Source organism: Capricornis sumatraensis, chromosome 17, assembly GCF_032405125.1.
Source record: "Capricornis sumatraensis isolate serow.1 chromosome 17, serow.2, whole genome shotgun sequence".
Taxonomy (NCBI): Eukaryota; Metazoa; Chordata; class Mammalia; order Artiodactyla; family Bovidae; genus Capricornis; species Capricornis sumatraensis.
In genome coordinates this window covers 67,599,386-67,624,473 of record NC_091085.1, presented here as the reverse complement: position 1 = coordinate 67,624,473, position 25,088 = coordinate 67,599,386, and the positions used below count along the sequence as shown (strand labels likewise).

The 25,088-nt window shown below is 55.9% G+C and overlaps 1 protein-coding gene and 1 pseudogene across 2 annotated transcripts in view; both read right to left on the bottom strand.

Annotated features, from left to right (window-relative positions):
- Nucleotides 1-2,923: 2,923 nt before the first annotated feature.
- On the bottom strand, nt 2,924-3,073 carry LOC138094128 (large ribosomal subunit protein eL39-like; annotated as a pseudogene).
- An 8,785-nt stretch (nt 3,074-11,858) lies between these two features.
- The window catches only part of RBM19 (RNA binding motif protein 19), a 121,431-nt gene continuing 108,201 nt past the window's right edge, over nt 11,859-25,088 (bottom strand). For both annotated transcript variants that reach the window (XM_068989965.1, XM_068989964.1), the window contains 2 exons: nt 13,093-13,203; nt 11,859-12,388 (listed from right to left, as the gene is read on the bottom strand). In XM_068989965.1, coding sequence (XP_068846066.1) covers nt 13,106-13,203 — 98 coding nt within the window. In that variant the 3' untranslated portion in view covers nt 11,859-12,388; nt 13,093-13,105. The remainder of the gene's footprint in view (nt 12,389-13,092; nt 13,204-25,088) is intronic.

The following is a 25,088-nucleotide window of genomic DNA, read 5'->3' as shown; positions in this document are numbered from 1 at the left end:
CCCAATGCAAGGAGCCTGGGTTTGATCCCTGATCGGGGAATTAGATCCTGCATGCCACAGCTAAAGATCTTGCATGCCACAACTAAGACCTGGAGCAGCCAAATATATATATATATATATAAAATCTAAACACTCCAGGTACAAGAGGAAAAGGGACGGGCTCTGGCTGCCAACAGCCTGGCTGGAGGGAAGATTCCAGCTAACAAGAACAAGCAGGAAGGGAGGCTCAGAGCCCCACCAGGGCTTTCTCAGACGGGCGGGGCTGTGTTCCCACATTTGAGAGACAGCAGGCAGAGGCAGACACGGAGGATCAGGGCTGGGTGGAGAGCAGCACATCTTGGAGTCGGCCGCCTGCTTCCAACTCTGGCTCCCCTTGGAGCTGCGTGGTCTTGGGCACGGCAGTTAACCTCTCTGGGTTTCTGATTCCTCCACTGGAGCTGAGGATGGTGATCACGGTGCCCATCTTGGTGAAGGATTAAGTAGGGCAGTGGTGCTGATGGTCATTAGGGTGGTGGATGAGCCGAGACCACAGTAGGGGAGGTCGAGGGAAGGGAAGAAGGATCTCCCAAGGCCCACCGTCTGCCAGGGGCTTTATGTCTCTTTCAGCCTACAAATGGGGTCAGCGCTCAGAGAGGTTCAGTGTCCAGCCTGAGTCACACAGCGGGGTGATCACCCACCAAGGCTCACTCACTGATTCCTCCAAGGTGGGTGCTCCTGTCATCCCCATTTTACAGAAGAGGAGACTGAGGCACAAAAAGACCAGGCCATCTGGCCCCGAGGTCACAGAGTTCATTGTAAGCTGTCGAGCTGGGGTCCAGCCAGCAGTCTGGCCCTTCCCACTCAGTTGTGCCTGATTCAGATTCACAGACCTCGGGCTGTGGGGAGGGTGGGTGAGCCGGGTGCTCATGGGATGTGTCCACAGCTCTCAGGACCAGGCCTTCCTCACTTGGTGCTGAGTCTCAGTTTTCCCCAGACGGTCTGCCCCTGGCAACATGTCTCTCCTGGGATCTCCGGTTGGTTCCCGCGACCATGGTCAGGACATCCCCAAGAGATGCTGACCTGGCTCTCATTCGGGGTCCCACACCCTCCATGCCTGGCAGCCACCCTCAATGATGGCAGCGTGGGTGCCATCATCTTCAAAAGACCCCATCCCCTCTCCCCAGCCCTTTCACGTGCTCTGGGTCCAGGGTCCAGGACCTGCCCCCAGCTCCCCCAGGGTGCTGGCTACTGTGTAAGGGGATCCCTCACTCCCCAAGCCATCTGGCAGCCCCGTGAGGGTGTGAGCGGCCACGCGTGGACCATCTTACCGTCTACAGCCCTGCCGTCAGGTTTCCCGATTCTGGTCACATCGTGACCACACCTGGCTGCCGCCTGCACTCTCCTTCCCCGGGCCCTGGTTTGGGGTGAAAGCCTTGCTTATTAGTCAATCTGGAGCCCACTTACTGTGAATTACCAGGCCTGATTGATATTCATGAGTGGATACGTCTGAAACCTCAGCTGCCACGTGACTCTGCCTTGGGGAGGCGGCTGCTCTGAGGATACGGGGACCTGAGCCACCCCACACGCAGCAGGGCCCCCGACTCACAGCTGTCCATCCCCGGCCATGGACGGACTGGGAGTGAAGCAGGGCTTTCCAGTCTGGATGGTGGCAGAGAGGAGGGGCTGGGCAGACGGTGGGGAGTAGCCAGATGGTTTCCAAACCCTAGGAAGTTCAAGTCTGGCCTCTCCGAGCAGGAACCAGGAGGAACCACTTTGCAACACTCCCTCTCTCCCCTCACTGCCCCCTACCCAGATTACCAGCTTCCAAAGGCCAGGGCAGGTGACCTAGGGATTGGACAGGAGCCAGACTGCAGAGGCTAAACCCCAAACTCCAATTTTCAAATTGAAATGTTTCCCAGAGAAAACGGGCTTTCAACGGACTGAGTCTTGGGAACCGGAATGAACTGGATCTGGGTGTTGAAAGAACCTGGGGGCTTTTTTAAAAATGGGGGGATGGGAACCATGTTTCACATGTAGGATGAGACACTGTGGGGAAGGGTTGGCTCCCCTTTGAGGAGGATTGGGATTGAGCCACCCCCAGTTGGAGGGAATCTCCCAGTGACCCTGGGCAGTGCTGGGGCCCACCCAGCTGTGAGATCAGAGGGCAGAGAGCACAGACCCTTCCGGCAAGAGGCTATAAACTTGCTGGTCCACTGACACCTGGGGGCTTGATGAGCTCCATCTGGGTCCCTTGGCAGCACAAACACTCCTGAAGTGAGAAGATACATCAAGGAGGCCAGACTCACTTGCCTGGCTAGAACTTTCCTGGTTTTAGCAATTTAAAGAGTCTCTGAATGGCCTGCTTCTCCAGAGGCTGGACTAGGGACGACTTTTTTTTTTTTTTCCAAACATGAAAACGGGTATTTATTATAGAACAATTTTTAAAGATTAATTAAAGGCTTTAGATAAAAAACAAGCAAAAACATAATTCCACATACTGACATTGACTTGGTAGCATGGAAATACTTCAGCCCAAACAGGCATGTTTGTCTTTGATGAATTTACACATAATAAATTCTCATGACATGATTCCAAAATATATGTATGAACCGACATGACATGATTATAAACATAAGTGAATTTAAACCCTGGTATTAGTTTACGTGAGTTCAATTTAAGGTCAGTGACTTGGTGGGAACCCCACACTTGCGGACAAGCTCTTGAAGGCTTCCTTTTTTTTTTTTTTCAACAAAAGCTCTCACATGTTTATCACTAAGCCAAAGCCCTCATTGAGCAACACCGACGAGAGAAACAGCCTTCCCATCTGTCCCATAAGACACATGTGCCTGTTCAGACAGTAGTGACGTTCTCTCTACTGTGATGTGATCAGACACAAGTGACCTGGACACCACATATGTGGGTGTCACTTCCTACGCGAGGCTCCTTATAGACCCAGCCTGGTTCTTCTTCAGTGTCTTCTCTTGGGGTCGTACCTGATTTTATTACCAGTTTTCATTCGAATCCACTGGAGAATGGGATGATTCTGCTTTTGTTTTCTGGCTAGGAATCACCTGAAAGTCTTGTGAGAAGACATGGTGAGGACCACATTCAGCCACACATAGGATGGCTGGGGGGCTTCCCAGGGGGCCAAGTCGTAAAGAATCCACCTCCCGACACAGGCGATCCTGGTCCGATCCTTGGGTTGGGAAGATCCCCTGGAGGAGGAAATGGCAACCCACTCCAGTATTCTTGCCTGGAGAATCTCATGGACAGAGAGGAGCTTGGTGGGCTACAGTCCACGGGTCGCAAAGATCGGACTCAACTGAGCGATTGAGCGCAGCGTGGCGGAGACGATAGCTTCCTTGAGTCAGCCTCCATCTACTTTAAAACCGTGGATTTTGGGGTTTGTCACAACAAGGGGACATATACTCTAACTGCTACACCGTGTGTCTGCAAGGTCACCACAGCTGGCTATATTCCTAGCTGGCTCCTGTTCTTCAGTTGAGCACCAGGGGAAGCTGGCTAAGCATCTCAGGGTATACAGAAGGTCTCGCAGCTCAAAACTGTTGCGGTGACATGTTTATTCCACAAGGGCTGGGCGTGGAACTCGAGAGTAGAAATCCTAGAGCGGGAGGAGCCCCACATCCTAGCTCCTCTGGGGAGCACAGTTGGAGAATCATTAGAGGAACCAGTGTTTTGGGCTATGTCTTCTCAAGCGTCCTTCCTTCTCCCAAGCAGTCAAAACTTTGACTGTGGGGCGGTGGCCAGTGTAGATGCCTGGAGGGAAGGAGACCTGCCTTGTTCCAGCACCTTTCTGGAGTATTAGGGTGGGAGGCTCCCTTCAGTCCTCAAGCCTGTTTCCTCACCTGCCTCGTCTCAGATGAGACTCAGCCCTGTGTTGTGGGGTGACACCCAGATGTGCAAGGTAGTGGAAGCATCGTGGCCTGGAATCTTCTTGGGAGACCAGGAGAAGGGAAGGGCTCCTGACAGTTCCCAGGGAAGGAAGGAGCAGCTGCCATCCAGAAATCTGCACGACCACAGAGAAATGTTTGCTGTTGGCCTGAGCCCAAGGATGGGGCACTGCAGCCCCAGAGGATCGTTTTCATGAAAGCTGCAATTAAGGGGAAATGGGGTCTATTAAGGAAGCTGGAGGGGATGTAGCCCTGGCTTCTGGCGATGCTCTGATTAGATCGCAAGGCCTCTCTTATTTTGTCGCTGAGCCAGAAGATCCTGGGCTTGGGGCTTGTGCTGGGTGGTGGGTGATGGTGAGAGCCTGCCCGGGCTCGGGGGGCACGTCTGCTCCTAGGGGACTGGGGGTAATGACAGTGCCTGCTTGTCTAGGGATTGCCACGTGGCAGGGATCACACTGTACCCGTTTGATCCTCTCAACCTCGGGAGTCGTAGGGCTGTCGTCCTCAGTTCATGGATGAGAAGACTGAGGTTCAGAGAGGTCGAGGAGCAAGCTCAAGGTTGTGCTGTAGGTCAGCAGCAGAGCTGGGGTTCCAGCCTGGGGAGCCTGGCGGGGTCTGGGCAGAGGCAGCAGAGTGAGAAAGGCACAGAATGGGGAGCAATGCTGCGGTGTGACCTTGGGGAAGCCACCCACCCTCTCTGGCGCTGGCTTGCTGAGCTGTAAGATTGGAAGGGCTTGCTTTAGATCAGACAGACTTGACATAGAGGGCCAGACAGTAAATATTTTGGGCTTTGCAGGCCATACAGTCTCTGTTGTATTAATAACTACTCAGCTCTGCTGAATCAGCAGGAAGGCAGTCTAGACCATCTGGAAGCCAATGGGTGTGGCTGTGTGACAATAAAACTTTATTTACAGAAACAGGCAGCAGCTTGATCTGGTCCACGGGCTGCAGCGTACAGACTCTTGGTTTAGGTCACTCATGTTCCCTCTATACCACTTCTTTATATCACATTCATGTTCGTAAGAATTTTCTTTATACAAATTCATTTTTTTAAACCTGCTTCTTACAGTTTAGCAAAACCATTGGTTTGATGAGCTAGCTGTGTAACACACATGTGAAAATAAACCCATAAGTTAAAAAAAAAAAAAGCTCAGGGACTGCCTAAAATCATCTCGTGTACCATGGAAGGGGTTTTCTGGTGGTTCAGTGGTAAAGAATCAGCTTGTTAGGCAGGAGCCACAGAAGACATGGGTTCAATCCCTGGGTCAGAAAGATCCCCTGGAGGAGGGCATGGCAACCCACTCCAGTGTTCATGCCTGGAGAATCCCAGGGACGGCGGAGCCTGGTGGGCTGCGTCTATGGGGTCGCACAGAGTCGGACACAACTGGAGCGACGCAGCAGCAGCAGGAGTAACTTAACACTCATGCCACGGAAGCCTGTATTCCATGCTTCAGCAAAGTGAGTGTTAGTCGCTCAGTCGTGTATGACTCTTTTCAACCCCATGGATTGTAGCCTGCCAAGCCCCTCAATGGGATTTTCCAAGCAAGAATACTGGAGTGGGTTGCCATTTCCTTCTCCAGGGCATCTTCCCGACCCAGGGATTGAACCCTGGTCTCCCACATTGCAGGCAGATGCTTTACCATCTGAGCCACCAGGGAAGCCAGTGCTTCATGAGACATATATATCAGTAGTTTTCTGCCCACTCAGGTAGTGGGGGCCAGACCCTGTATCCTGCCTGACTTTGAAGACAGCGGTTCTATTTTCTCCTTTGGGGTTCTGCCTGAGGCTTTTGCTTGGGAAAAGGGGTCCTGTGATCCAAAGAGTTTGGAACACTATAAAAGTAGCTTCAAAATGAACTAGGAACTGGTGAGCTCCGAGGGAGGACATCCCAGCTCTTCCTGCATGGGGCTCTGAGTACCACGCTGCTTTTTGGATTTCTTAAAGGGAAAAACATGATTTCCCATTATGCCTTTGACCCAGCCCTCTCCCCTGAACTAGAGATACACATCCACCAGGAAGCTCTCCATCTCCACCTGACGGCTGTCTCCAACCGAATACATCAAAAACCCAACTCCTGGCTTCCCTCTGGGCCAGCTCCTGCACTTGGCCTGTCTCAGCACACGCTGCCTTCTTTCTTCCAGTTGCTAAAGTCCCCAAGCATGCCTCCACAGAGCCTGCAGCCAGACCTCTAACCTGTCCGCTGGGCTTCACTTTCTGGGACCCTGTCACCTCTTCCGCTGGTCAAAGCTGCCACATCTCCTCTGGATTACTGCAAGGGCTGTACCCCACTCCCCAAACCAAAATGAGCCTGCGCAGTGAGCTCTCCCACCCCAGGGACCTTACTTCCACTGCCCTGCCACTTACCCCCTCCGCTCTCACACCACCTCCTCGGGGAGCCCTCCCTTGGCCCCTCCAGACACCTCCGCATGGATAGTAGCCTCAGGGGCACCAAAGGAGAAAACATTTGCTTGCTGTCTCTCCACATTCCACTGACAGCTCCTGGGGACCCTGGACGGTTGCCTCCAGCACCCAGGGCTGGGCGTGGTACACAGATGCCTCAGTAAACACCTGTGGGATGCACGTGCCCAGGTGTTCCGGGTTCAGTCCTCTCCTTGGCTCTGCAGCAACAGGAGCCCCCAGGGATGAGGCCACGGGCTCTGCCCTCGGGAGCCGACCGTCCTCCGGGAGTCTCAGGGGGTGCCCCATCACCCTGACTCTCTACCCTGGTGCCCTCTACAGCCACACTGAGCCTCCAAAAAACTCCCGTGTAGTGGGGATCGATGGCGTTATATGGTGTTAAAAACAATATCAAAAAGCCTGTTAGGGGTTCATGGCAAGTAGATGCTGAGCAAGAAGAGCCTCACTGGGGGGAAAGTGATTTGATGGCTTTCATTCCAGCTGCCCTGAGGTTGGGTTTGGAGTTCTAGGACGTTGGCCTTCCTTCCTGTGCCTCAAGCTCCTCATCTGTAAAATGGGGACAGGAGTGCCGTCCACCCCCGACACAGGGCGAGGAGAGGAGGGCGTGCATTTGCAACCTGCACAGGGCTAGGCTCTCTGGTGAGCATGTGCTGCCTCGGGCAGAAAAGTGCGGAGCTGGGCGTGTCTCACAGGCAGCCCTTTGTGCCGTGTCATCTGGGGGCACGTCACCTGTCCCTCTGATGCTCCTTTTCTGTACATCTCATAAATTTCCCTTTCACAGTGGCTGGATCAGGTGGCATCCATTCCTTCATCAGATATTTACAAGCACCTCCAGTACTCTTGCCTGGAAAATCCCATGGATGGAGGGGCCTGTTGGGGTCTCGAAGAGTTGGACACGACTGAGCGACTTTACTTTCAATTTTCACTCTCATGCATTGGAGAAGGAAATGGCAACCCACTCCAGTATTCTTGCCTGGAGAATCCCAGGGTCAGAGGAGCCAGGTGGGCTATACAGTCCATGGGGTCGCAGAGTCGGACACAGCGGAGCAGCTAAGCATAGCACAGGTGCCAGGAAGGCGCTCAGGTGTTACGAGGGCCATTCTAACAGGGGAGCCTGGACCGTCCAGTGTAGAGTTAGAAAAAGTCAGCTTGGGGAAGGTGCTTATTTCAACAGCTGGGGCAACATGAGAGAACAGATTATCAAGCCAGGATTCTATTAATCTGGTATTATTAATACTGCTTAAAAAATGATCGCATATTATTAATGAAGCTCAGCAGAGAGAACCCAAGGCTTTTTCTTTTTTTGTGGGATGAGAGCACGTGTTCCATTTCTGCGAGGAGTACCAAAGGGTTAAAGTCATTTTCATTAAAATTTAAATTTCAGCAGGCGCTCACTCTCCCTTCGCCGTCCTTTGAACGTTTGACTGGCAACCATTTCATATTTCAATCTCGGCAGAACAAATTGAATTAGATGTTGAAACCAAACTCGGCTCTGTTCACCAAAGCCTGCATGCTCGGCTTGCACTAATCCCTTCCTAGAGGCTGCGGAGCTCAGGCGGGCGCTGGGAGGGACGGGTCCTGCCACAAAAGACAAAAGAGCCCAAGGAAGGCCGTGAAAGGAAAGGAGGAAAAACCACAGGGGCAAAGGCCGCTAGAGATTTGTCTTCTGCCTGGTTCGTGGGTCTCAGCCTGGGAGAGACCCTTGTCCGGATACAGACCATCCTGGGCACCCAGCACAGAGCTGAGCCCACAGGGACGCCCAGTGTGCAATGGATGAATGGGTGAATGACGGGGCAGCAGCTGGCTTTGAGGACTTACTGCACCAGCCTCTCTCTGCCTCTGGTCTCTGCCCTCCCTCCCACCCCCATAGTCTCCTGAGACACCACAAGGTGCCTGGCATCCTTCCTGGGGTCAAGGTGCTTCCGTTTGGACTGGGTTCTCTCTGGTCTCGTGATCCTCCATGCCAGCCCCTGCCTGGTGTGCAAACCTGCTGGAGGACATCAGCTCGGCTCTCCCGGGAGGAAGAGGCAGGCCTCACACCCTGGCATCACTCCAAGGCTGAGGGCCTTTGCTGGCAGGATGCTGACCAGGGCCTTTCTTTAAACAGCTCGGGTCTGTGCAATGGCCCAGAAGCGCTGACACAAGGACCTGAGCCTGGCTTACGGGCGACACTGGTGGGGGTGCTGCTGCCCACAGGTGACCCCAGGATTGCAAGGGTTAGGAATGAGCGCAGCAACCCCTAGGCAGTGGATCCTGGGGGAGGGGGCAACCGTGGGCCCCTCCCGAGTCTGCTGTAGGCTCTGTGAGAAGTGACTGTGGAAGTGCTGGGCAGAGGGCACCCCCTCCAGGCTGCCTTCCAGGATACCACGGCTCCTTCCCATCATGTCCTGCCTCCTGCTGACTCCCACCCAGTCCTGCCTGTGCCTCCAGCGTGGGCCCAGATGGTCTGGCACGTACACGTGAGGTACTGACTTCCTTAGGCATTTTCTGGGTGTAGCCCCATAAGTTTTCTTTGTTGAATAATAAGGATCATAATTACTACTACTACTACTACCGTTACTTATGAAAAAGGGAATGGCAACCCACTCCAGTGTTCTTGTCTGGAGAATCCCCATGGACAGAGGAGCCTGGTAGGCTACAGTCCATGGGGTCCCAAGGAGTCAGACACGACTGCGTGACCATCACTCACTCACTCACCATTACTTACGGTTCACTAGGTATGAAAAATCAAAGTGCTAGTTGCTCAGTTGTGTCCGACTCTTTGTGACTCCATGGACTATAGCCTGCCAGGCTCCTCTGTCCATGGAATTCTCCAGGCAAGAATACTGGAGTGGGCGGGCAGTCATTCCCTTCTCCAGGGGAATCTTCCTGATCCAGGGATTGAACCTGGGTCTCCTGTAATGCAGGCAGATTCTATACCACCTGAACCACCAGAGAAGCCCAATAGTCTGCTAAATCCTTTCCTTCCAGGATCCTTTTTTTCTTTTTCCTTTGGCTGCATCACATATCTTGCAGGATCTCAGTTCTCCCACCAGGGATTGAACTGGGCCACGGCAGTCAAAGCACCAGGGAATCTCCCATCGAAGATCTTCTAGTTAGTCCTTACAAAAAATCCTGCAGGGCTGGTTCTCTTTACACCCATTTTAAAGATATGAGAATCAAGGCAAGAGGTGCTGAGGTCATACAGGCAGTGGGTGGCATTGCTGAGATCCCAAACCAGGCCTTCCTGGACTCAGGGCCCATGTGTTCTGACCCCTGCCCCCCTCCTGCAGGCTGACTCCTTGTGTTCTGCAGCAGGGCTGGGACCCTCTCCATCCATCAGAGGTGTCTGTCCCGCCAGGCTCAGGGGCCTCAGCTGCCTCTCTTTCTCCCATCCAGGCCCCAGGTGTCAACACGCCAAGCCCAGAGGCCTTGTCCAGATACAGTGGCCCCACTGCCCTCACACTCCCTGGGCTTTTGGCATCACCTGCCCTCTCTTGGGCACCTACTCTAGCCTGGCCCCCATCAGGGGCTCTTCCTAGCTCTCCCTGGACCATCTGGGAGGACACAGGTCCTTTGGGAAGGGGTGAGACTGTCTCCTGTCTACATGAAGATCAGAAGGCTCATCCTTCTTCAGCCGTGACCTCTGTGCTTTATTTCTGGACACTCTCTCTGAGATCTGCAGTGGTTTGGGACTAGTGATGTCCCATGATTGTTCAAACTCACCTGAGGCCCCTCCCTGAAAGCCCCTATGCTCCACCTCCCAGGTGAGCCCAGTGACCATCAGTTTCCCCACTGCCTTGGCTCAAAGGCATGAAGTCTCCCAGTTCACCTGGCACTCGCTGGATGGATTCCTTTTCCCTAAAATGCTTTCACTTGGTCCCTTGTTCTCAAGGCCTGCATGCCACAGCAAAGACCCGGTGCAGGGGTGGGGATGGGGCTCAGTATTCCTGAGACACCAGTTCAAACTCCAGGCCCTCCCCATGCCTCTCAGGGACAAGATGGGTTGAGAAGTGACGTGGGGGCAGGGGCTGGGCAGAGAGACCAGCTGTGTGTGCTGCTTGCGATAAGGTGGTCAGGGGTTGACTCTCTGAGTGAGGGAGGGAAGCTTAGACTAAGATCTGAAAGTGGCAGGTGGGGCGGAAGTGGGAAAGCACAGAGTCTGGAAAAAAGTGGGGGGAGAGCGATGTCCCAGGCAGAGGATAGAGCAAGTGCAAAGGCCCTGGGGTAGATTGTGCTGTGAGGGCCAGAGGGCCGTGAGTCAGGGGCAGGGCAGATGAGACAGGGGCTTCTTGTCTTGGTGAAGAGGATGACTTTATTGTAAGTGTGGTGTGGGGGTTGCCACTGTACCTATTATGATCCAGTTTATGGCTGTGTGGAGAATGCAGTGCTTCTAGGAAAGCGTGGAGTCTGCTGTTGGCATCTAAGAGAGCCAGGAGTGGCACGAAGGTGGGGTGACGGGGCACCCTGAAATCTCTAGGGGTGTGGAAGCAACTGTTCCTATTTGTTTATGGTCGGGGGATCCTTCCACTCCAGACAGGGAGCCCCCAGGGTGAGAGGCAGAGAGGCCAGGCTGGGGCGGGCAGGCAGGAAGGGAGGGGCCGTAGTCTCCCTGTGAACGGCCGGGTGAGAGGCTGGTTTCTTCCCTTGCAGCTCCCTCAGACCATCAGCTTCCTGACCCCCCTGCTCCCATGATATTCCTCAGCTTTCTTGGGCTTGGTCTGTAGATTGTGAGCTTTCTCTCTTGGACACAGGGAAGGCAGTAAGGCATGAAGGTCAAAGAAAGACTTGAGGCCCAGTGCCAGACAGTCTCATCCTGTGGATCCCCGAAGCTCTCTGGGTCTCCCAGCACCCCTGTGACGGAGGCACTGTCAGCACCAGCCCATTTTAAAGATGAGGAAACTGAGGAATTGAAGGTTAAGTCACTCAGAATGGTCTGAATGCAGAGCCCGAGCTGGCACAGCAAAACCAGGAGGTGGCAAACCACTCTCTGGGGCTGTTCTAGTACCTTCATCTGGGTCAGTGAGATCAGTGCCAAAGTCACCTCCTTCCATGTCAGGCCTGCAATCTTATTTCAGCAGAACCCACATGGCCTGTAAGAGGACGAGCAGTGGGGAGGGAGGGTATGGACCTCAGCCCTATCGTTCCTGGGACCCATGGCAACTTTGGAGCCTGGTCCCCGAGGGTCCCTCCCCAGACGCCAAGGTCTGATGCTGGGGTTGGTGGGACACTCCACTATAAAGACTGGATGAGACACACTGGATCTGTGTCTTTCACTTCTGTTACATTCCTGGTATGGGCTAGGATGGGTTAGGAGGCACTTGCCTCCCAGGGAACTAGGACAAGCCCAGCTTCGCAGGGCGGTCAGCGTTGTGTGGTGTTGCCTGGATTCCAGGCTACTCTGGAAATAGCCAGATGTAGATCAGAAAGTCCTCCCAGAAAAAACACACACAGCAAATTTTACACAGCCAGTCAGAAGACCCCAGGGCTCTGGCTTGGAGCCCCCCAGCCCTGCAAATGAACAGGGAAAGGAACATGCTGATGAGTGCTCGCTCTGGGCTTTACTTGGATTGACTGGCGTGGTCCCAGCACCGTCTGTGAGGTAGGCACAAGATCACGCCTTTACACTGAGGCTCAGACGGAACCTTGCTGGTCCACAGTCACAAAGCTGGGGGCGGCTGGGCTGGGATTCAGGCCCAGAGCAGATACGCTACTGCTCTTTCCTGCCCATCACCCCCATCTTGGCGTGTGCTGGGCTGGGATCTCCAACAGGTGTGGGCATGTGGGCGCCCCAAGTCTGGGATGAGCCTTGGGAGCCCACTGGCCAGGGCTGGGGACCTGCTTGCATTTCGCGGGGTCCCCGGCCTGTGAGCAGAGGGTGTCTGCCATTAGTGGATGCGGCTGAGCTCCACCTGAGCTGGTGTCTGGGCTCGGAGCCTGGTGCTTCGTGAGTGGCCCCACAGTCGGCGAGGACGGACGGAGGACTAAAGCACGGCTCGCGGTCCCGAGCGGCGAGGAAGGGGCAGGACAGAGGCCATGTTCCAGACTCTGAGCCGTCTGTCCCTTGATGAGACGGAGGTGGGAACTCCAGCTCAGCAGCCCTAGAAGGGGACAAGAAGAGAAGCTTCTGGAGCTGCCTTACATGCTTGGCACCGTGTCTGCGTTCATTTTGATGAATTCGATTCTTTCTTGCTAAAGCCCCACGTGGTGGGAACCAGTTAGTGAGGCGGAGGCTGCGCCCAGGGAGGTGAGCTGACCTGGCTGGGGTCCCTGGTCTGTGCTGGCCGGAGTGGGGTGTGGTGGGCTGGGGGGCTTCACGCCCAGATGGCCCAGTTCCACAGAGTGGCTGTCACCCTGGGGATTGTTCTGGGCTTGTGGGCAGTGGGGCCTGAAGGTCCTCACTGCCATGCAGTTGCCCGCCCTGGAGTGAGCACCCCGAAGTCCCTCTGTGCTCTGACCTTCGCCCCAGGTGGATGGGGCCCTGCCTGCATCTCGGGGTTGCTGGGAGGAGAAGTGAGCCACGGGACTCGGGGGTGGGAGGTTTGGCCACTTCCGGGTGCCTGTGCTGCTGCACGGGACGCCTCAGCATGGTGGTGCCCCACCTGCTCTCTGGGCCTCCAATGCCTGGCACAGGGCAGGCACAGTCAGTGCCCGGGATGCCCGGGGCTGTGAGCTGAGACCCTCGTCCCCTCTGACCTTGGACCAGTGGAGCGTGGGGCTCCCGCCCCACCACCCCAGCCCTCATGGTAGGAGGTGCGGAAGCCGGCACGGCTGTGCCCGTCCCCAGGGCCCCACCGCCACGTACCCTCGGTGCCAGCTCACAGCTGAAGGGTCTGCTCCTTGCCGTCGTCCTCACTGTCTTCCAGCTGCTCCAGGATCTCATCCAACACCACAGACCGCTTTTTCTTCGGGGGCTCTGTGGGAGCCCAGATGGCAAGAGAGGAGGAAAGAACAGCCGACAGGGTTGGGAGGCGGGAAGACAGCGGGGACAGAGAGCAGGAGGGAGGGGGAGGGGAAAGCCGGGGTGGGCGGATGGGGAGGAGAGGGGGGAAGAAATTGAGAAAGACAGGGAAGTGGCGGAAGATGGGAGAGCAGATATAGACACGGAGGCGAGAGAGGATGCAGAAGGCATAAGACCAGACAAGAAATGGGGGGGTGGGAAGAAGGAGGATCAAAGGGGGTATGAGAAAGGGGAAGAGAGCACAGGGAGGCGGGCAGAGAAATGTGGAGGGTTAGTCTCTGCTTTGCCCAGGGGCGGCCCCTCTCCCGGTCCTGCCAGCCATCCCTGCCCATCATCCACCCACCCAGGAAAGAGAGGGAGGAAGGCCCTTCCCAGCAGGGGCAGAGGTTAGAGCATCTCCGCGGGGGGTGTAGAGGGAGACAGAGGGGCAGAGTCAAGTGAGGGCGGAGTCAAGTGAGGGCGGAGGTTAGGGAACAAGTAGGAGCTATCTCTGTTTGCTTGGAGGCCATGGACTCTCAGTGGGGTAGCAGGCAGCTGGCATACGGCAGGTGTTCAGGAAATGGGGGTTGACGAGATGCTCAAGGACTCCGGAGGCGACATGGAGGGAATAACAATTAGAGGTGGCTTTAGAGAAGAGGGGTTATTTGACTTGGGCTTTGAAGAATGTGGAGGAGTTCTCTGTGAGAAGACGGGGAAGGGGACAGAGATGCACAGTGTGGAAGGACGGACGTGGCAGGCTCAGGAACATGTCTGTCTTCTGGGTCCCAGACACTCCCGATGGTCTGCTGTGCGCCACGGCTCTCGCCTTCTCCGCGGCCCCGCAGGCAGCTGATGTCATCACTGCACAGATGCAGGACTGAGTGCAGGCAGCTAGGCCTGGTCTCACAGCCAGGAAGCGGTACAGCTAGGACCCAAGACACAGCAGAGCCCATGGTCTTTCCTATTTTCCTAAGCCTCTGGTGCTGCCCAGAGATTGCCAGGGAGACAAAGGGTAGGAGCAGAGAATGTGCTGGTCCCCTTGGCCCCCCAGGAGGGGAATTGTGGGGATGGGGGAACATTAGGCTCTGAGCTTAGACCGACTCTGTGTGTCTCCTGCTAATCTAACCACTCATTCATGGTGGGCTTGTTTAGAGGCAGCTGTTAGAAGCTGTCCCAATCCCCTCTCCTCCTCTGGCTCAAACAACACCTCCTCTGTGAAGTCCTCTGGCTAGAACTAATCGCCCCCGTGACCCTTAGCGGCCATCTCTCCTGCTGGGTCAGGGGTTCCTGCAGGTGGCAGGTCTCCCCAGGGCCCAACGCTTGCCCTGAAGATGAAGGATCTTGGGTCTCTTCCAGGTGGTCCTGGGAGAGCGACTTGGTCTCTGAGGTTATTTCTTCATCTCATTCCTATGAAACTGACGCCATCACTGGCCCTTCTCTTCTCCATGACTACCTGCCTGACCTGAGCACTCCCATTTCTCAGTGGACTCCTGGCCTCTGTGCTCACCCCTGCGGCCATCTACCCTGCCCCCAACAGCTGCCCAACGGATCCTTCTGCTCCTGCTCTGCTCCGGGGGCTCTGCTGAGTGCAGAAAGGCCGTCCTAGGGCATCACTGCACTGGTCCCTCCCTGGGTCTGCTGGGTGTGCTTCCACCCCAAGACTCCCCCTCCCACATCTCCTCCCCAGTGAGGACCCCCTGGCCACCGTCTACAGGACCCCCTCACTTCGAAGCGCTTCTCACAATGGTGCGCGTTTCTTCATTTGGGGACAGAACTGTCCTGCTTATAGCCATGTCCCCTGCCTCAGCACACTGCTGGGCACCTCGAGGGGGCCCACGAGCAGCTGTCGAATGGGAGGCTGAGCGAATGGGGTAGGAAGGGGCAACGTGGTGGAGCTGGCCCCTCAGAGAAGGTGAAGAAGGGGTGGGGGGCCCACATGGCCCGAGCCCCACGCCAGCATCACCAGCATCGTTAGTCACGAGGAGGAGGGAGAGGGGACCGGAGGGGCTAGGAGCTGAGGTGGCCACCTGCAGGGCAGTCAGCCCCTTCCTCTCCTCACCCCGGGTTTCCTCATAATCACCAGAGGTGCACAATGGCCTCTGGAAATGGAATTTGTGGGCAGGTAACAGGAGCTGGGAAACGGAAGCAAAGATTGCCTGCAGGCCTGTCACTGACGCCACTGCCCCCCTCCCCCAGTGACTAACAATGAGGGGGGTATGAGCGCTGGGAGCGTGTCCCTGCTCTCCTGGGCTGGCCTGGGGTCGAGGGGGTAGCTAGTGGCTGCCAGCGGTAGTCCTGATGGTGGCAGCTACCGTCTTCACTTTGGCAGAATTGTTTCTTCTTTCCCACGGCCTGACCCGATTCCAAGACTGATATGGGGGCAGTGCCAGGCACCTGGTGCTTCTCATCCAGCTGGCCCAGGGGTGCCCTGCAGGTGGTGACTGTGGCTTACATTCCTGGTGCCCCCAGTGGCCAGCACAGGGCACCCCCAAGGGCACCAGACCACCTGGGGGAACCTTTCAGAGTAGCATGGCCCACTGTCCAGGGGCCTGGGGGCTCTGAGGGCCCCCTGCCACCTGAGTGTCCCCAGCACCATGCTGGCCTAGCCTTGCCAGACTGAACCCTGTGAGATGGGAACCGTCTTATCCCAGGCCTCAGCACACAGTAGGTCGTCATCTGGCGAACACAAGAATGGACAAATGAACAGGCAAATGAATGAGTAAGTCCTTCTTGGGCACTGAGGTGGGGAACTTTTAAATAATAAAACAGCAGTTGTCAGGACAATAATTAAACAGAGGTGGGACAAGAGGTGCTGATCCTGGGGAAACTGAGGCCTGGTGGGGGCGTGGCTGGAAGAGGAAACATACGGGACAGGTACTCTAGAAACAGGGCCGCACCTGGGTCTCACACAGCTCCCCCGCCCCCTGGTGTGAGGCCACTGCCCCCATTTCACAGATGGGAAAACAGAGGTGCAGAGAAGCGTGCGCCCCCCGAGACCCTCCAGCTGACACGTGGCAGCCCCTGGCTTCCATCTCAGACAGTCCAGTTTGCAACACGCATGCTCTGTGTTGGGAGGGAAGAGGCGTCTCCCAACGGGGCCCCCGGGGAGCGGGGATACGTGGCAGCGCCCAGGTCACCCAGGACTCTGTGACAGGGCAGGTGGTCACAGTCTGGATTGAGGGTTGGCTGCATTGGCCTCGGCTCTTCCCAAGCTGGGTGACCCTGGGCAGGGACGTGCCCGGTCCGGGATTGAACCCCTCATGTATAAAATGGGGGGACATGGCTGTTCCCCTACCCCTCTTCTCTTCAGCCGCCTTCCGTTGTCTTCCTGACCTCCCCTGAGGGTGAGGGCTCCTCCTTCCTTTGAAAACCCCTCAAAGCCCCTGGACTTGTCCCCAGCACCTGTCGTAACTGAGCTCAGAAACGGTGGGCACTGACCCCGCAGCCCCAAGCACTGACTGGAGGCTGGTGTGTGCTGCAGCCTGAGCCCTTCCGGGCCTCAGTACCCTCATCTGTAATATGGGCCGCTAGGACTGCCCACCTCGGGACTGCGGCGAGGACTGAAGGAGAGAAGAGGGTGACACCAGCACTTAGTGAGGACTCCACGGCAGCGCCGAGACCACCGCCTTTGCTGCTGTTCCTCACATCAGAGGCGCTGACGTAACATGTCCCTCTACCATCAGGCCAGGGAGCGCCACTGGCCAGGGGGTGGCGCTGTCATAGGAAGGCCAGTACACAGCAGGCGATCAATAAAAGGGAAAGGAACGAAGCGATTTGGTTCATCAAGGCCAAAGCAAGTACAATCCAATCCCTACCCGCCACCAGTCACTAGCCGGAAGCGCAGGGGTCTCCCCTGGGGGCTGTGGGGTGAGGGGTGGGGGAAGTCATTAGCGACCAGCCGACTTCACGGCCCGGAAGCTAGACGGTCTGAGGTCACAGCGCTGCCGCTGCGCACTGGGTAACCTTGGGCAGGTCACTTGCGCTCCCTGGGTCTTGGCTGCCTCGTCGGTCCACTGAGGGCGGGCACAGGACTCATCCACCTCCTGGGGTGGTGGCAAGGATTAGCAAGTTTATGGGAGCTTGGCACCCCGAGGGCTCAGCACCCGGGGGGGGCCTGGCGTATCTGGCTCAGGCCGGGCCCCCAGCACCGCCCTCCCCGGAGGATGTGTCAGGCCCCGAGTCCCCACCGAGCGACACCCAGCACCCCCTGCCGGCCCTGCCCGCACGCGGAGCGCCCCGCTTGCCGGGAACAGCTGCTCAAATCCTATTTCCCCGACATCAAAAGCCTCAGTGGGTTTTCACCAAACAAACATAATGCAGAGCCGGAGAAAGGTGTAAAATAAATAAACGAAACAAGCTGTGCGTTTTCTTTCCGTATTACAGCTGCACCCGAAGATAAACAACAAGTGAATGTCACCAAACATCAATACCCGAGAAATTAACTTGACAAAGAGCTCAGCCGTCCCCCAACAACCCCCCAGTCCTGCCCCCGTCCCCCCCCACCGCCCCCCAACCACCATTTTGCATTTCTGGAGTTCCCCATCTAATGATTTTATTTTTCAATTAATTCCTTGACAGAATGCCAGCCTGCGTCTCTCTCCCGTCCCTGGCTGGCGCTGTCGCCCTGCGTGCAAGGTGGGGGGCGGGCAGGGGGAAGGGTGCAAGCGGGTGGGCAGGGGCGGGGGGCTGTTGGGAGGAGGAGAGGAAGCTTCATGGCTGGTCAGGGAGGAGGGGGTTCTGGAAGGGACCCTGGTGTGACCATCCACGGACGAGGGGTCACAACCGATGGCATGGCCGGCTGGAGCCAGGCTGCCCAGATCGCTGGTGAGGTTGCTGTCCCTGCTGGGCCACCGGGGGCCTGGCCTCCCGACTCTGCGCTCCATCTCGGCAGGTACTGAAGAGCACCCGGCTTCACGGAGGCCAAAGAGCCATCAGAGGGGCAGAGGCGCTGAAGGCCTTTACAAGAGCCCAGCACCCACGAGGCACGCGGTGAAGGTAAGCCAACCCTGACTGTTGTCAGCGGGTGCAGTGACCGAGAACACGTGGGCTGGTCACCTCCTTCCTGCATTAGACGAATTTGAGTGGCGGTACCAGCCCTTGACAGATAACAGTGGCCGTGGCGGCTACCCCTTCCTGGGGGTCACCCACGGTGTTAGCGGACAACTTGGGGATGTATTAATGGCTCCCTACCCACATGGAGGGCCAGGGGCCTTCTCTGGCTACGAGGGCACCCCCGGCCCCGGCACGGGGGAGGCTGGCAGTGTTGGGGACTGAAGCCCCTGAAGACATGTCCCGGCTCCTTCGACTTCTGGGGGACAGTTTGGAGCGGCACAGCTCTAGGGGGATGCCCCCAGGCTGCATACTGCACACACACTGCTTACCGGCGCCCCTCCCAGTTGCTCTGCTGGGAGCCTTACCCACATCTTGGGGGCTGCTTCTGGGGAACCCAAACTAAGGCACACAAACGGCAGACAGTGTGTCTACAGGTGACCAAATGGCACAAAGCAGGGGCTCAAGGGGCCGGCGCACTGAAGAGCATCTGGATTTGCTGACATCATCGAACATTAAAAAAAAAGTTACTAGTACAGAAAAATGGGAAAGGCACAGAAGAGTCTCCATTTCTAGTTTCTCTTGAAACTGGCTAACCTGGCCACACTGGGCCCATGTCCCCACCTAAGGGTAACTGATGGGCTGTGTGCTGGTTGCCCCTGGAGAGGAGGCCTCACTCGTTTGGGTACTTTCTGTCTGTTCCAGGAGGCTCCAGGCTTGCTGCACCCCGAGACGAAGGGCAGGTGAGGCAAACTGTCAAGTCAAGGCCGTGTAGCGGGTTTCTCCTATTAAACCCGAAACAGAGGCGACTCTGACAGGCCGGGGGCGGTGGGGAAAGGGTAGCAGATGTACCCCTCTCCCATCTGTCCCTTGAGGGGAGGAGAGGAAGGAGGCTGGGGCGGGGAGTGGAGGGTGGCATTCCAGGTGGGGACAGGGCCCCACCACCTACAGACGGCCTGCTGCCCCAGGCCATCAAGCACACGAGGTGCTGGAGACACAGGGTGTGGGCCATGTCGGCAGGGGTGGGGGGGTCTGGGCAACCCGAAGGCTGGCCTAGCGTCTGAGGCTCCCGCTCCAGGGTAGCCCTGACTCCCACGCTCCAGACTTGTGGACCCTGTGGGCAAAATCCTCAGATTCCGAGACAGGTCTGCCTCCAAGGGCTCTGTTCACAGGAGGCGCATACTAGATGCTCACAGAATAACGGGCACTGTGTGTAGACAGGACCAGCCTGGCTCCCACGACCAGACCAGCGGCACTTTATTGGTACAAGGAGGCTGTTTCAAGGAGGTACCTTTTCAAAGCATAGCTGGTCCCCAAAGAAGCACGTGATCTGAAAGAATCTTCTCTGAGCCAGCAGGTGGGAGACTGGGCCCCAGGCCCACCTCTGGCACCTCAAGGATTTAAGGGAGTTGCTTAACTCCATTCCTCAGTGTTCCTATCTGTTAAATGGGGATAGTGCCTGCTCTCCTGATCTCAGGCCTTGAAGGTTCCAGCCTTTAGTCATTCATAGCAAGTAGTCATTGAACACACACACACACACACACCTAGTAGTCACTGAATATACACACACACACAGTAGTCACTGAATACACACACACACACAGTAGTCACTGAATACACACACACACACACACACACACACACACACACACACACACACACCACTGAATACACAGACACACACAGTACCAGGCCTGGTGCTAGGGGATCAGCAGCCAAGAAAACCACAAATGACAAACCGAACCAGCAGCCACAGAGGCCACGCTGGGGCCCTGGCGCTGGCAGAGCTGGGCTGTGAGCTCTGTCACCCCCACTAGTAGCCACCCCAGTCACCTCTGATCTACTCGAGTCTCGCGCTCCTATCTGTAGAAAGGGCGTGACCGAAGAGGCCACTGCAGAGGAGTCAACAAATAACGTGTGGACACTCACAACCCAGTGCCAGGTGCGCAGAGGTGTAAAAACACAAGTGTCTTCGAAGAACATCCGGAGGGCGGGCATTGCTCAGGACACGGGGAAGCCAGTGCGCTGAGCTGGAGCCCAGAGAACCCTGCATCCTTGGGCCTCGAGCCCAGCTTTCTGGGCTGCAGGCAGAGGGCTGGGCGTGGACTCACAGGTCTCCCACGAGCCAGGAGATATCACTGCCCCATTTTTCAGATGTGGTAGCAGTCGTTCTAGGGCTCTGGGGAAGATGTGCCCATGTGGGGCCATGAGCTCAGATTGGGCTGGTCCCGGGGCCTTCCTGTCATGCCCCGGAGACACCTGTGTCCCCTGGCTCTGCTGCCCGTCCTGCAGGGGGAGCCAGCGGCCCAGACGCCTAGACAGGAAGGGCATGAAACAGATGCAGGCCACGTGGCAGCACCCCCTTGCCTGCATCAGCTGTTTATTTTTTCTCCAGGAGCTACTGAGGACTTCCTTGGTGGTCCAGTGGCTAGGACTCTGAGCTCTCAATGCAGGGGTCCTAAGCTTGATCCCCGCTCAGGGAACTAGATACACACATGCTGCAACTAAGATGGGGCACAAATAAATAAATAAATAAAGCTGCTATTGATTCCCAACCCACAGCCTGACAGAATCATAAAGCCTCTGATACCTGGACCCTACCCCTAGAGGCTCCAATGCAAACGGCCTGGGGTGGGCATTGGTTACTGTGACTACTGCTCTGATTACTCACAGTGCTCAGGACTCTAGCTCCCGGTGAAGCCCAGCAGGTCGAACTTGCTATGCTCTGGGCATCCTGGGGGCCTAGGAGTTACAGGTAGCCGGGCTGGTGGGCTCCCATCCACGGGGGTTGGTGAAGCTGCGTGGCCTGGATTATTGTGGATTTAGTCCCTGGTAGGGCCTTGGGGCTGGGCTAAGCCTGGGGACTTTGGGGTTTGGTCCAGCACGTTTCTGCATTAGTTACAGATGCTGGAGAGGCCTGTATAGGGTGGGGAGGCAGTGGGGAGGCCAAAAGAAGGTGACTCACTGCAGAGGACCAAAAAAAAAAAAAAAGGAAAAGAAACCAGGAGAGGCGGAAGGTGCCCCCCACTCTCGTCTCAGGCCTGGAGGGATCTTCCCATTTCTGGGGGTTTGGTCAGCATGAGATCCCTGTCCGTTTTCTCTTGGCAAAGTCCCTGGGTTGGGAGAAGAGGCTCAAAAGAATCAGTAACGTCATCTCAAGAGGCCAAGGTGGGATGCTGTCTGTACCAGGATCTGTAAGTGCAAAGGCCTAAAGGGGCCAAGGAGGAATGTGATGGAGTTAATCGGTCTGAGTGGTGACCATAGGGATGGATGCGAACTGTGGCAAAAGGGGGAAAAACAACAACAATAAAACAAACAGCCCATGTAACCCGGCCCCAGCTACCCTATGTGAATGCAGGACCAGGAGTGGTCAGGTCATATTTTTCAAGAGAGACCAACAAGAAGAGAAGCCACTGTAATGAGAAGCCCAAGCACCACACCTGGAGAGCAGACCCGCGAGTCTCAAACAGAGAAAGGCCCGGGTGCGGCAATGCAGACCCAGCACAGCCAAAACTAAGTAAGTAAAATTAATAATAATATTAATTCAAAAACCCGCCTTATTTTCTATCTTCTAGGCAAAATAAAGACCCATGATCTTAATCGATGGCTCACCAGTGTGGCCTGATTTACTCTCTCTCTCTCTCCCCTCTGCCTATAGAACCCCACTAGTTTCACTTGTGGTCCTGAAGCAGTAATGACAACCTCCTCGTCTGTGTGTTTTCCTTGGGTTTCTCAGGCCTGGGCCAGCCTACGGTTCAGAAACAAACCTTGCCACCCCCTGCCACCAGCCACAGACCTGGAGGCGAGTCCACCCTCCTCCAGCGCCTATTTCTAGCACTTCGGTCCCCAGGTCCCTGAACCTTCATCCAATCCGGGCTCGGCCCCTTCCCCTCCCAAGTTGCTCTGAAATTCTCCTTCTGTCAGTTTAATTCTGTGATCGATGAGGAAGAGCAGGAGAAATGGCCTGGCACAGCTGGTTTCCCCGTTAGCCCTAGCAGGGATTCCTGGCCTCGCTGGCGATGGCTGAGTGAAATGTTTGCAGAACGCAGAGAACACAAGTCAATAACAATTTAGCTGGATTGGGAGCAAGTACCTTCTCCGCACGGACAGCCACTCCCGGGGGAAGGCGGAGACAGTGTGTAGGATATTGCCAGAGCGCCTGGAAATATTTCCAAAACACCACTCAAAGCAGATCGGGGCACGGGGGTGGGAGCAAGGGGGAGGGGGCGCCCGGGGAGACCCCTGCTCTGGCTTGCTCCAGGACCCCTCCAGCCTCCCCAGCGCCTCTGCAGGGAGAAAACACTTGGCTTTCGGAACCTGGCTCCCTCCCCACGGCCCAGCCACTGGTACCCTTGCTAGCAGTTGCCACTGTGGAGCCACCGTGACCGAAACCACTCCTGCTTCCTGATTTTTCTTCTCTCGATTCTGCCTCCATCAGCTGGGGTGGCCGGGGGCGTCTGAGGAAGTGTGTTTCCTGGTCAGTGTCAACCTCTCCTGCTGTCGCTTGTCAACATGGCTGGGAGCAGGAGAAGGAACTAAATTCAGCACCCTGGACAGGGGCGGGCAGCCACTTCCAAGGGGCAGGGTGAAACACCTCCTGTAAAGCGCCCCAGGGCCCATGGTGGCCTTTACTCCCTCGGGACCCTTGGTGGCAATCTAGGACAGTCTTCCCTCGCCTCCTGGGCCCTCCGAGGCCTCTGAAACAAGGGCTGCCACTGTGAAGCCTTAAGGTGGGAATGAGAGGCACCCAAATGGAAGAATAAAAACGAGGTGAGGGGAGCTTATGGGAACCTTCTGTCTCCAGGTAGCTGGCAAGATCCATGGCAGAGGGATATTTGGAATAATAAATTCTGTGACTCCACATACTTGCTCGAACTTTCCTGACTGTAATTTTTAAAGCCTGAAGATTATGTTTTCATGGCCAAGATCAAGGAGGCCATTTGCAAGGGCTGGCGTGGGGATAACAGGCTCTTCCTGGTCCCCGATCTTTCGAAAATGTGCCGTCCTGTGAATGATTAAGTTATGGAAGGGGAGGGTTTGGTGAACTGTTGCGGGCTTTAAATATCATCTGTATGCTGATGACTTCCAAATTTATATCTCTGCCTGGACTTTGCCCCTGAGCTCCGAACTCATAGATCTATCTGCCTGACATCCCACGGTGAGTCCTAATAGGTGTCTCAAACCCGATGTGTCTGGATCACACCCCCCACACCCACCTGCTCTTCCCAGCTTCAGCATCTCGTGGCACCATCATCCTCTGAGAGGCTCACTTTGAGCAAATATCTCCATTCTGGCCTTAACTTCCCCTCTGCCTTCTAGAGCAAATATGTCCACTCTGGCCTTAATTTCCCCTCTGCCTTTCAGAGGCAAGTCTGGCCAGCTCTATCTTTACCACACATGCTCAAACCACTGCCTTCTGTCCACCCCTCCGGTCTCCGTCCCTGCTCAGACCACTGCCTTGGCCAGCTGGGACGACTACATTGGGACTCCTATTCCATATTCTTGCCCCCTGTAGCAGCGAGCATGAAGTATGAAGTGTGATACGACAGGCCATGGCACTCCCCAGTTTAAATCTTCAAGGGACTTCCCATGTAACTTGACGAAAAGTCAGGCTTCCTGCACCACCCCACAAGATCCCATGAGGGAGCCCTGCTGGCCTTTGTGGCTTTGTTTCCGACCACTCTCCACCCGGGACTTCTCCAGCCACAATGGCCTGCTATGAGCAGCCTTCTGCCCCAGGGCCTTTGCACCTGCGGCTCCCTCCGCCTGGAAGGATGTCCCTCTAGTTCTTGGGCTGGCCGGCTCTTTTCTCACACAAAAACACCAACTCCTGGGAAAGACTTTCTGGAACTGTTAGGGCAAACACTGACTGAAGCTGCCCACCTGCCCACCCTGCCCGTAGCCATCTGCATGAATTATTTTACAACAGAAGGTCCTGGCAAGGAACATGGAACTAACAAGCCACTACCAACCAGAAGGATTTGGGAAAAGTCAAAAGGAGAGAGGAGCACCAGTCCATATGCCCTACTCACCTTCTCAGAATTCTCCTCGCTGGAATCCATCCTGGCTGAGCAATGCACGTGCCACCGGGAATGGAGAGTCCGAATGATTGGCCAGAGACAGCCCCGAAACTAACCCTATCGCCACAAAGCCCGAGACCACATGGCAGAGCGCTCCTGCTGGGTCCCCTACCCTCCTGCTCCCCACCTAGGTGTCCCTTCCCCCAAAATCTCTTGCTGTCTTAGCACATGTGTCTCCTTGGACAATTCATTTCCGAGTGTTAGACAAGAGCCTGCTCTTGGGCCTTGGAAAGGGTCTCCCTTCCTGCAACAAAACCACCACATTTGAAATCTTTCCTCCCTCTTCCCACCTTGAGGAGAATAAATTAGCCTTCTGCATTTCTGGAACAGAGCTTGCGATCGTCAGAACTTTCTTGTCATTACTTTTTAAATCATTAGTCTCTCCCACTCAAACACCAGCTCCATGAGGGCAGGGACTGTCTCTTCTGGTGGCTGCTTTGTCCTTGCTGCCAAGTTAAGGCTGGATAATTAGATGATCAATGGGGAATTGATGGTGTGAATGACCAGAATGGGAAGCAAGGCTTTGGAGCCTCTGCTCCAGGAAAAGCTGGGGGATTCCCAGGCAGAGGCCTCGAGGTGGGAGGATGAGACTGTGATTATGATGCCTCTAAAATAGTACACTCTCTGAGAATGGGGGTTATGTGGGAGGAATTAGCCACCCACATGGCTTCAGACATAAAGGAAGGGCAGCCGTTTCACAAGCTCTAGGGGCTGTAAACTTTTTCTGTAAAA